This window comes from Mobula hypostoma, chromosome 28 (assembly GCF_963921235.1).
Source record: "Mobula hypostoma chromosome 28, sMobHyp1.1, whole genome shotgun sequence".
NCBI lineage: Eukaryota > Metazoa > Chordata > Chondrichthyes > Myliobatiformes > Myliobatidae > Mobula > Mobula hypostoma.
The window spans coordinates 17,728,885-17,741,603 of NC_086124.1; the positions used below are offsets into that span (position 1 = coordinate 17,728,885).

The following is a 12,719-nucleotide window of genomic DNA, read 5'->3' on the forward strand; positions in this document are numbered from 1 at the left end:
ACATCACATCTCTGCTCCTATACTCTATTCCTCCAGAAATGAATGCCAACATTGCTTTCGCCTTCTTCACCACCGACTTAACCTGGAGGTTAACCTTAAGGCATCCTTCACGAGGACTCCCAATTCCCGCTGCATCTCAGAACTTTGAATTCTCTCCCCATTTAAATAATAGTGTTCCCGTTCATTTCTTCTGCCAAAGTGCATAACCATACACTTTCCAGCATTGTATTTCATTTGCCACTTCTTTGCCCATTCTTCCAATCTATCCAAGTCCCTCTGCAGACTCTTTGTTTCCTCAGCACTACCGGCCCCTCCACTTATTTTTGTATCATCAGCAAACTTAGCCACAAAGCCATCTATTCCATAATCCAAATCGTTGATGTACAACGTAAAAAGAAGCGGCTCGAACACGGGCCCCTGTGGAACACTACTGGTAACCGGCAGCCAACCAGAATAGGATCCCTTTATTCCCACTCTCTGTTTCCTGCCAATCAGCCAACTTATGTAACTTTCCCATAATTCCATGGGCTCTTATCTTGCTAAACAGCCTCATGAATGGCATCTTGTCAAAGGCCTTCTGAAAATCCAAATATACAACATCCACTGCATCTCCCTTGCCTAGCCTACTTGTAATTTCCTCAAGAAAATTGTAATAGGTTTGTCAGACAAGATTTTCCTTTAGGGAAACCATGCTAAGTTCTGCCTATCTTGTCATATGCCTCCAGGTACTCCGTAACCTCATCCTTGACAATCGACTCCAACAACTTCCCAACCATCAATGTCAAGGTAACAGGTCTATAATTTCCTTTTTGCTTCCTCGCCCCCTTCTTAAATAGCGGAGTGACATTTGCAATCTTCCAGTTCTCCGGAATCATGCCAGAACCTATCGACTTTTGAAAGATCATTGCTAATGCCTCTGCAATCTCCACAGCTACTTCCTTCAGAACACGAGCGTGTATTCCATCTGGTCCGGGAGATTTATCTACCCTTAGACTATTCAGCTTCTTGAGTACTTTCTCTGTCGTAATTGTGACTGCGCACACTTCTCTTCCCTGCCACCCTTGAGTGTCCAGTATACTGCTGATGTCTTCCTCAGTGAAGACTGATGCAAAATACTCGTTCAGTTCCTCTGCCATCTCCTTATCTCCCATTACAATTTCTCCAGCATCATTTTCTATCGGTCCTAGATCTACTGTCACCTGTCTTTTACTCTTTATATTATTTGGTGGCTTCCTTTCATAGTTCATCTTTTCCCTGTTAATGACCTTCTTAGTTTCCTTTTGTAAGCTTTTAAAAACTTCCCAATCCTCTGTCTTCCCACTAATTTTTGCTTCCTTTTATGTCCTCTCCTTTGCTTTAACTTCGGCTTTGACTTCTCTTGTCAGCCACGGCTGCCTCCTTTTTCCATTCGAAAATTTCTTCTTTTTTGGAATATATCTGTCTTGCACCTTCCTCACTTCTCGCATAAACTCCAGCCACTGCTGCCCTGCCGTCCTTCCCGTTAGTGTCCCTTTCCAGTCATCTTTGGCCAGTTTCTCTCTCATGCCACTGTAATTTCCTTTACTCCACTGAAATACCGACACATCGGATTTCGGCTTCTCTTTTTCAAATTTCACAGTGAACTCAATCATATTATGATCACGGTCTCCTAAGGGTTCCTTCATCTCAATTTCTCTAATCACCTCCGGTTCATTACACAATACCCAATCCAGTACAGCCGATCCCCCAGTGGGCTCAACAACAAGCTGTTCTAAAAAAACGATCTCGCAGACATTCTATAAATTCTCCCTCTTGAGATCCAGTGCCGACCTGATTTTCCCAATCCACTCGTATGTTAAAATACCCCACAATTATAACACTGCCCTTCTGATAAGCCTTTTCTATTTACTGTTGTAATTTGTAGTCCACATCACTGCAGCTGTTTGGAGGCCTGTATATAACTGCCATCAGGGTCTTTTTACCCCTGCGATTTCTTAGCTCAGCCCATAAAGATTCGGCACCTTCCGATCCTATATCACCTCTTTCTAATGATTTGATATCATTTCTTACCAATAAAGCCGCGCCACCCCCTCTGCCTACCTGCCTATCCTTCCAATACACCGTGCATCCTTGGACGTTCGGCTCCCAGAGACGTGCATTCTTTAGCCACGGCTTAGTGATGGCCACAATATCATTCCTGCCAATCTGTAGCTGTACGACAAGATCATCCAGTTTATTCCTTATGCTGCGTGCATTTAAGCATAACACCTTAAGACCAGTAATTGGTACCTTTTATATTTCTATAGGATTAAGGTCAGGATTATGACTCCACCATTCCAAAACACGAATTCTCTTCTTTTTACACCATTTTGTTGTTTATTTAGTCTTGTCTTTTGGATCATTGCGTTGTTGCATTATCCAACTTCTATTAAGCTTCAGGTTTCGGGCTGCTACCCTGACATTCCCTTGCAAAATATCTTGATACAATCTTGAATTCATTGTTCCCTGTAAGCTGTCCAGACTCTGGTGCAGCAAAGCAGCCCCAAACCATGATGCTCCTTCCAATTACTTCACAGTTGGGATGAGGTTTTGGTACTGCTGTGCAGAGCCCTTTTTCCTGCAAACATAGCAACGTGCATTTCTGCCAAAACATTCACCTTTTGTTTCATCTGTCCAGTGAACATTGTCCCGGAATCGTTGTAGAACATCCAGGTGGACTTTTGCAAACTTCAGACGTGCAGCAATGATTTTCTTTGGAGAGAAGTGGTTTCCTCCGTGGCATGCTTCCATGAACACCATTTTTGTTCAGAGTTGTTCTTACAGTGGACACATGAACAGAGACTTTAGCAAGTTCTAAAGATTTTGGCAGGAGTTTTGTTGTTACCCTTTGGTTCCTTTCCACCTCATTCAGCATCGCACGTTGTGTTCTTAGTATGATCTTGCAGGATGCCCACACCTAGGGAGTGTAGCAACAGTACTGAATTTCCACCATTCGTAGGTGTTTTCTCTTACTGTGGACTATTAAACACTGAAGTCTTTAGAAATGCTTTATCGCCTTTTTCATCTTAATGCATCTCTACCATTTTCCCTCTAAAATCCCTTGAAAGGCATGGTGAACATAAACAAATCTTTCTTGAGAAAAGTAGACTCTGTCAGGAACCTGATTTTGTATGTGGTTTTATAGGGCAGCGTACCACTGCAACCTATACCTCCAATCTAACCTCATTGATTTAAACATCTGACTCCAAATGGCTTACCCCAGATTACATACTTTTCCCAACAAATTCATGTAGTATTGGAAGATTCTTCTCAATAAATAAATGAACAAGTATTATTTATTTAATTGGGTTCTTTTTTTAATCTAGCTTTAGGAATTACGAGAAGATCTGATCACATTTTAGGTCCTATTTACGGAGAAATAGAGAAAATTCTACAGGATTCACAAACCTTCTAGCACCACTGTAACAATGGGATATATGCTGTCCTTGAGATTGGTGACATGTACTTCAAAGCATTTTTTTAAATCTACCCGATGGAAGAGGAGAAAATTGAGTATGTCGGCTGTGGTCGGGAGTCTTTGATTATGGTGGCTGATTTACATTGGCTGCAAGAAGTGTAAATATAGGGGAAGCTGATTTCCGTGATGTGCTGGGCCGTGTCCGCAACTCTCTGCAGTTTATTGCGGTCACGGGCAGACAGATGCCATACCAAACTGTGATGCATCTAGATAGGTTGCTTTCTTTGAAATTGCTAAGAGTAGACGAGGTCATGCCAATCTTCCTTAGCCTCCCGAAGGTGGACCGGGACATTGCAAATTTCTTTAGCCTCTTCAGGTGGCAGAAGCGTTGGTGATCTTTCATGCCCGGGGCCTCTATGTGTTTGGACAGTCTAACTGTGAACTTAAAATGTCAGCCCTCTCAGCCTCAACGTCTTTGACGTACTTAGGAGAATATGCACCGATATCCTCTCCCCATGAAGCCAATGACCAGTTGTTTTGTTGAGGGAAAGCTGTTGCCATAACACCACACTACGAAGTCCTCTGTCTCTTTTCCGCGACTCATCATTCTTTGACATAACGCCTGTTAGGTTTGCAAGCACGTAGATGTAGTTAGAGCAGAGTCTGGCCACGCAGCGGTGAGCGTAGCCGAACTGTAGTCACGGGATGTAGACGCAACCTTGTGCATCACCAGTTTTGAGAAGAACCGTGGGGAGGTGTGGGTGCTAATTGCAGATCATTAGTCAGGAAGTTAGATATCCATTTATAGAGGGAGGTACTGATTCCAGGTTTCGGAGTTTGGTGGTGAGAATGCTTGGAATTATAGTATCGTTATAAGCATCATGAGCTTTACTAGTTCGGAAAAATATCGTGGGCCGAATGGCCTCTTCCAGTCCTGTGCTGTTCTACGTTCTATACTTATATTTGCATATCAACTGCAGGTTTCCATTAATTTTGTTTTTGCAGATCAACCGACGAGACCATCGATATTAATCGTGGGCTCCAGACACACTTTCTTGGAAGGAGAAGAAATAACCATCTCGTGTTCAGCCCAACCCTTTTACAGGGGGAGCATTTTCTACTTAAACAACCGTTACGACCCCTCTTCTGAAATATCATTGGCGGCTTCCGCTTATGAATTCACCGTTTCCTTCCTGATCGCCAACGCGACTGCGAAGCAGAGTGGGGATTATTTGTGCCGTTATCAGACCCATCGAGACGGAGTGTGGGTCGACTCAGCTAGTTCCTCTGTGACGATTACGGTGCAAGGTGGGTGGTCCGACTATTGGGTAATACGTTGGACTCGTCAATGCTGCCCCGTCAACCTGATGAGGACAATACCTGGCAAGCAGGCTAATCTCTGTTTGCGCAATGGAGGCAGGTAATTCGAAGTTTTCGGATCAGGACCCTGCTAATGGAACTAGGTCAGTTTCAAATCTCTGTCGGCTTTAACCAGATGGGCTGTTTTCATGCTCTTCGACTCTATAACATTATTGGCGTTGTGGACAGTGTAGAAGAATGCCAAATAATACAGTGGCTATAGATTATTTACAGGTATGGGCTGAGATGTGGCAGATGGAGTTTAATCCAACCAATCGTGAGACAATATTGACAGTTTCTAATCAGTCTCCGCCTTTCCATGTAGTTGTAGACCATGTTGTTCAGAATCCCAGCAGTGATGACACTCAAATAGGACAACTAAAGCTGCTGCGCAGGTTGACTCTGTGGTTAAGAAGGCATATTGTGCATTGGCCCTCAGCAACAGTGGGACTGAGTTTAAGAGCCGAGAGGTAATGTTACAGCTATATAGGAACCTGGTCAGACCCCACTTGGAGTACGGACCTGATTTCTGGTCACCTCACTACAGGAAGGATGTGGAAACTATAGAAAGGGTGCAGAGGAGATTTACAAGGGTGTTGCCTGGATAGGGGAGCATGCCTTATGAGAATAGGTTGAGTGTACTTGGCCTTTTCTCCTTGCAGCGATGGAGAATGAGAGGTGATCTGATAGAGGTGTATTAGATGATGAGAGGCATTGATCGTGTGGATAGTCAGAGGCTTTTTCCCAGGGCTGAAATGGCTAACTCGAGTGGGTACAGTTTTAACGTGCTTGGAAGTAGGTACAGAGGGGATGTCAGGGGTAAGTTTTTTCGTGGAGTGCGTGGAATGGGCTGCTGGCAACGGTGGTGGAGGCGGGTACGATAGGATCTTTTAAGATACTCTTAGATAGGTACATGGAGCTTAGAAAATAGAGGGCTATGGGAAACCCGAGGTAATTTCTAAAGCAAGTACGTTTTCGGCACAGCATTGTGGGCCGAAGGGCCCGTGTAGTGCGGTAGGTTTTCAATGTTCTATGCTCTATGATCTATGAGGCTAAAGGTTTCTAATCACTCGCTGCATTTCCAAATGCCAGTAGATCATGGCCTTCGGAATCCCAATATTGATATTAGCCTGCAGTTTACTGGCTTATCGTTATTTACTTTCTTGAAGAAAGGCAAAACAACAGACACCTTTAGCAAACCAGTTATCGGACGTTAGTTAAGTAAGATCCAAACACCCCTGCAAGAGCTGCTGAAATTCCACCTTAGCTTCCCACGACATCCTTGGCTACACGTGTGGGGAGATGGGAAATGTTGAAACCACAAGTTCGACCCAGTCCTACTCTTTGAATCTCCAATAAATGCAACCCTAGATCACCGTCTTCGCTCTTCTCACAAGCTCGCGATCACAGGCGTCAATTATTTGAGACTTTCCCGCACACTTCATAATTATTCGCTCAATCAGAATATGACGTGCAATTTGCCGCAGAAATCCTGTGTAAAGAAATAAAATTACCACGAATTGTAACAATAAATAAATAATGCAAAGGGAAGGGATTATGGGATATTGTTCATGGGTCTATGTACTGTTTAGAAATCTGATGACAGAGGGAAATGCTGTTTTTGAAAAGTTTGTTCTGGGTCTTCTGGTTCCTGCATCTCCTCCAGATAGTGGTTAAAGAAGGAGGGCTTGTACCGGATTGCGACGAGCCCTAGCAATGGATACACCACCTCTTTAATTTGGTCTCGTTCTTCTGCAGTGCTACGTCAATGATCGACCTGACTATGTGCATAACTCATCCACAGCCTCTTACGATTCTGTCAATGGGAGCACCAAGAATGCTCTCCACGGTACATATATAGAATAATGTAAGGTGACATACCGAAACTCACAGACACCTACGTTAAACCAATTCCCCTACAACAGGGCGCCAACCCGAAAATTCGATTCCTTCTCTGGCTCCATAGAAGCTACTTGTCCCTCCGTGTTTCTCCAGAAGCTTGCCGTTGTCTTTCGCTCACGACTCCATCATATGCTGGACAAATTTGCTTTGCAGTTAGCATGTTTTCTGTGTAGGACCCTTTCGGGTAATCCTGTTTGCTCCCACGACCCCAGAGACAGGTTGGTAGGCGAATAGGCCCGCCGCAAGCTGCCGTTGCCACGACAGGGGAGGAGGGGTCGTTGGAGGGGGGTTGGGGTAGTGGTGTGGTGTGGTTAGTTGAGGTGGATCCCTATGGAGTGTCGGGGTAGGTGGGGACTCGTGCGTTAGTTGTTTGGTTAAGGCAAATTTCTGTTTAATAAAGAAGTAGTCCGGCCAATCGAGAGGATTAAGATGTTCTCCTTAGGGTTTATTCCCATAAGGGCGAACACCTTTGGGGCCTTGTTTAGCGTGATGCACTGATAGCCACCACAATGTCCTTTACAGATCGTGGTCAGTCTAATGGCATGGAATGAGAGATGACTGGGGATCCGTCAGTGCTGAAGCCTTGCTCTGCTCTCACTGCAGTTGTGTTGTGTCATTATCTTCGTCAGCTCCACTGCTGATGTCTTGGTGGGGTCGCTCTGTTTCTGGCTTCTCCCCCGTGGCCTTACCGGTATGTGCAGCCCAAGCAAGAGCTCAGCTCCAGGTGGCATTTTTATCGGGATCTCAGAAACTCACTAACTTCTTCACCACGACAGGGCAAGCATCTTGCTTAATACGAATGAATGCCGGAGCAAGCGGGCGTGGATAGTAGTCGCTGGGCACTTGCAATAACACATGTGACACGGAATTGGGACTCCTCGCGAAACCAGCATGGTTTCGATGGGCGGAATGTCTTCCTTCTTTGCCGCAATGAATTATGAGAAAATTGCAGCCTGCAGTGGGACCCTGTGCTACTCAATCGAAAGTTAGATCGCATTGTACCTACCGATACTGTTAACCTCAGAACCCACCGTTCGAAATTGTAGCCTTGAAATCTGTCTTGCAAAGTCAATTCTATGTTTTTATGTATCTTTCCAGACCAGCCCTCGAAGCCGACACTTGAAGTCTCACCTACCGACAGTTATCATGATCTGTACAGAAAGTTAACATGTTCCGCTTCCAGCAAATACGTGCTAAATATCATTTCCCTGCATAAGGAGGGACGGAAGAATCGAGTCGGCGTTTTGAGGATCAATGCTGGGCGACCTTCTGCAACTTTCCATATTCCCAATACTGACAAACGAAACAGCGGCAACTACACGTGCCGATATAAAGTGCAGACATTTGGGAGAACATACAACTCAGCGGAAAGCAACTCAGTGCAGCTAGAAATAGGCAAGAGGAGATGTTTGTGTGGTTGTTGTGTTCTGTGCCGCAGTCTCTACCTTTCTTGTTTACAGTTCTCATTCTGTCTCTGTCAGCCTTTGCATCTGGTCAGCTGTCGCTCTATATCTCCCTCACTCTTTCGTTACTTACCCCTCGCTTCTCCTTGTCTTCCTCTCGCTGTCAACAGCCCTTTCTCCACACCCATCTCTCCCCTTCCTTCTCGCTGACTTCTCTCTCTCCCCGAATCGCTCACCGTCCCCTCGGCCGATTTTAGTTTTAACCTCGCTTTCTCATCGACTGTACAGCACGTTACCCCCTCCCATTGCCGTTACTAGGTCTCTGCCTCCGTTTCCCTTTTTATCAGGATTTCCGAAAAAAACCTCCAATTCCGCCTTTCCATTCTGCTCCTCTCTCCATTTCTCATCCGTCTTCTGTCTCACCCCACCGCTTTTTCCTTCTGTCTCCATCTATCTATCTATTTCTGCTGTCAAGATGTCTTTTACTACTTTTCATTGTCTTCACCTCCATCTCCACCTGTTTGCTTTGCTATATCGGCATATCTGGTCTCTCTCTCTCTCTCTCTTCCCAACCCCACTCTCTCCCCCTCTCTTGCCTTTTCTTTCTCCCTCTCTTCCCCCTGCTTCTCCATTCCCGTTTTTCTCTACCTGATCCCCTGGCTCTCTCACTCTCTGACTGTCAATGGGATTCTATGGTCAACTCCTGCTTTCATATACCCGTTTATGGGGACGTACAACAGGCGCCACCAGGATCACTCTCTCCTTTTCTGTCTGTCTGTCTCTCTCATTGCAATTGCGCTCACGGTTTCCTTCCCATTCTCTCTTTTCCTCTGTTCATCCCACGTCTCTTAATTTCTCCTCTCCCCATCGACCCTCTCACAAGTCCATATAAACTCACCTTTAAGCACGATTTCTTACGTTCTGTTTTCCTCCTCCCCTCTCTTTTTCTTACCTTCCTTTCCCCTCTACCGCCTCTGTTCATCACTCATTCGTTCTCTCTCCCCATCTCTGTCTGACTGTCTATGTCTTTCTCTTCTCCCATCTCTTCCCTCTCGATGACTGCTTTATCTGTCTCTTTTCCTGCCTTATTTTTTACTTACACATCCCCTCTTGGATCTTCTTCCCTGCCGTTTTTCTGTTTCTGTCTCAGCTATTCAATTGTTCGCCTGTGCCCGGTTTACAATTAAATGCGGCAGATGGGACGGAGTGATGTAACGTTCACTTAGGCAATGGTAGGGGTCCTGCGGGGATTGGGGAAGAGGGGGAAGAAATCTGCAATTGGATTATTTCATTGGCTTGCCTTACGCCCCATCCCAGTTTTCCCACACTCCGATAACCGAGAGTCTCCTTCCTTCATGTCCTGACCCACATTACTTCCACCATGTTGCAGATGATGCCAAACTGACGCTGGTGAATGGACCGGACAACTGCTCGGGGAGGGTAGAGATTCACCATCGAGGCGAAAGGGGGCGCTTCGGAAACGACGGCTGGGACCTGAAAGATGCCGATGTACTTTGCCGCCAGGTAGGCTGCGGGTTTGGGGAATCCCTGCCCAGATTTCGACCGGGAACTGGAGTCATCTGGTACACTTGGGCTGACTGCCAGGGTAACGAAAAATCGCTTTGGGATTGCAACCTGCAACGGTACCTCCCTACCAGATACAGGAACAAAGAGCAAGATGCCTCGGCCAAATGTTCCGGTGAGTAACTGTGTAATTTGCTCAAATACATGTATGCACAGGTGTAGTGAAATACCTACCTGCAGTAGGGTCACAGGTATGTAGCATCAAGTAAGCAACATTTCGGAGCAATAGCAGAAATTAAACATATACCCAGTGGCAACTTTATTAGATACACTATTAGGTACAGCTGTTAACGAATCAGCCAATCAACTGACAGTTGTTCAATGCATAACAGCATGCAGTCAGGGTTAAGAGGTTCGGTTGTTGTTCAGATGAAACATCAGAAATGGGAAGAAATATGATGTAAATTACTTCGACCGTGGTACCACAGGAAGCAACTTGAGTATCTCAGAAACTGCTAACCTCCTTGGATTTTCACGCATAACAGTCTCTAGAGTTTACAGCGAATGATATGTGTAATTAGCTCTTCGGTCTGTGCGGGGAGCCGGAGAGTGTTGGGCGCTGATATTTCTCGCGCACCTTAATCGGTAAATTCCTGTTTAACGAGATTCGTTAATGCTTTAACTTTGTTAAATTCATTTTGTTTGGCTTCGGGATTCCGTGTATCTGTATTATTTAAACCGACGCACCTTAGCGTTCATCGCGGGGTCCTAGTTTGAAGAATTTTATGTCTCGCGAAGTTGCTTGGCCGAGTCACTGATGCTCTGCTGTAATTTCTATGTACAAACTCTGGTTGCCACCTCTACATGCCAGTCTGTCTGTCTTCCACACCTGGGGTTCATCATTGTTTATTGTCATTCTTCAGTGCACCAGTGCAAAGAAGAACGAAACTATTGCTACTCCGGATCGGATGCAGCATATAAAACACAAAAAGCATAAAGAACACAATAAAACAAACAAAAAAGAATCACAATTAATATAAATATGAATGCACTCCTATAAAGCACATTGTATAAGTAAACTGTTGTATACATAGACTGATTGAATGTACATAAAGTGACGTTAGGTACAGGAATATCTGCTCATAAGGTTCACCATCCTGACTGACAGGAACTGATAAAATGGTGGTAGTGTGCGTGTGTGGTGGGTTCGTTAATGGGTGGAGGTATTGATCAGCTCCAGGGCTCGGGTGAAGTAACTGTTTTTGAGTCGGGATCAACATTACTCCTATTCTTTTACAACCAGGCGGAGCAACCATGAGTCCGAGCAAGAAATTTTTACCCAGCCTGAAAACTGCATGACACTTAATCTTTTTTGTAAGGTACATACTGTGATCATTACGAATAAAAATTAAAAAATCAGCATACTTTTATTAATTGGAGGGTACAATGAAACACAGTACAACAAGAAAATTCTTTCACGTTTAGTAAACTTTTTCCAGTTGCGCCCAATTGCAGCTGCGCGGCAACAAAGGCTACAGATGTGCGTAGGAGCGTGTGAGTTACAGCGCGTCTGTGCACCCACGTAGCTTAGAGGGAGCAGTGCGAGTGATCTGGGCGTGGATGCTGCGTGCACTTGTCCCTGATGGGAGTAGGACAGAGTCCATACGCAGGGCGGGTGGGATTTCAGATATGCTACAGCGTTATTGCAACGAGTTCCATGGAATGAGTATTCTCGCAATGACACTGTTTCCCATTTCATTTCAGCTAACCCGTTAAAACCAACGATATTATTATCAAGATCGCCTTCGGTTTTTGTCGAAGGGGAAAGCATTAGCATAGATTGCGTGGCTCCGCGCTATTACTACGAGCTGACCTTTTACTTGGGTAAGGTCGGAGGCGATGTGCTGGTAGCAACCGCGGCGGCTGTCACTGGTTCTTTCACCTTTATCAATGCAACGTCGACCATCGGAGGATCCTATAACTGCTGGTATCAGTTGGAAAGAGGTGGAAAATTTTACAACTCATCAGTGAGCGAACCTGTCAATCTTACAGTCGGAGGTAATTTAAATCTTAATTAGTAGGTGATTTAACAGTTGTACAGTCATAATGGTCGAGAGGCATCCATGCCGAGAAGCAGGCTACAACACAGGAACCGAAATGCGAAATGAACTTTAAATTTGTTTCCACCTGCACAGATCTCCACATAACCTGAATATTCCACATGGCCATAACACATAGTGGCAGGATTAGGCTATTCGTCCCATCGAGTCTGCTTCGCCATTCCATCATGGCTGATTTACTATCACACTCAAACTAAGTCTCCTGCCTTCTCTCCGTAACCTTTGACACCGTCATTAATCAAGAGCCTATCAACCTCTGCTTTAAATATACCCAATTGCCTGCCCTCCAAACTCGTCTGCGGCAATGAATTCCACAGATTCACCATCCTCCGGCTGAAGTTCGAAAGAGTTGTCTGATGCTAGACTCTCTCACTATAGGGAATATCCTCTTTAAGTCCTCTCTATCTAGGTATTTCAAAATTCAATAGGCTTCACCAATCGCCTTTCAGTTAGCCTCCCTCCGTACCCCCACCTATTTATTCTGGCTTCTTCTCCCTTCCTTTTCAGTCCTGAAGAAGGATCGTGACCCGAAACATCGATGCTACCTGACACGTTGAGTTCCTTTAACATTCTGTGCGCGTTTCTTTCAATATTCGATAGGCTTCAATGAAATACACCCCCCCCATTCTTCTAAACTTTGATTAATACAGGCCCAGAGCCAACAAATGCTCTGTACGTGAATCGTTTCATTCCAGGTATCATTCCTGTGAATCTCATCTGGAAGGACGCAGCTCATTTTGTTTTCATTCTCTATCTTGGTCTACGTTTCGGTTATCATAATGCATTTACTTTATTTTCCCAGAGAAAACGTAACCTGTCACTTCCAAGATACCAGATCTACGAGCTTTTGCTTATGGTAAAATAAATGTGATTGTTTGAATTTTGTGGTTAAGATCTGCTGTGTGATAATGATTTGTACACACATCCTATATGATAGTTGCCTCAGTACTCTTCAGAGATGTCTGTCTGGCATCA

At 44.9% G+C, this 12,719-nt stretch overlaps 1 protein-coding gene across 20 annotated transcripts in view; it reads left to right on the top strand.

The window, feature by feature from the left end:
• LOC134338836 (uncharacterized) overlaps positions 1 to 12,719 on the top strand; it is a 132,517-nt gene that overhangs the window by 34,102 nt on the left and 85,696 nt on the right. For 19 of the 20 annotated variants that reach the window (XR_010016295.1, XR_010016296.1, XR_010016297.1 and 16 more), the window contains 4 exons: positions 4,442 to 4,744; positions 7,796 to 8,092; positions 9,491 to 9,799; positions 11,389 to 11,682. Coding sequence is in view for 17 of the 20 variants with exons in the window: in XM_063034960.1 (XP_062891030.1) it covers positions 4,442 to 4,744; positions 7,796 to 8,092; positions 9,491 to 9,799; positions 11,389 to 11,682 (1,203 nt within the window). In the remaining 3 variants the exon portion in view is untranslated. Of the gene's footprint in view, positions 1 to 4,441; positions 4,857 to 7,795; positions 8,093 to 9,490; positions 9,800 to 11,388; positions 11,683 to 12,719 lie in introns of those variants that run through there. The other variant, XM_063034972.1, reaches the window with a different exon arrangement.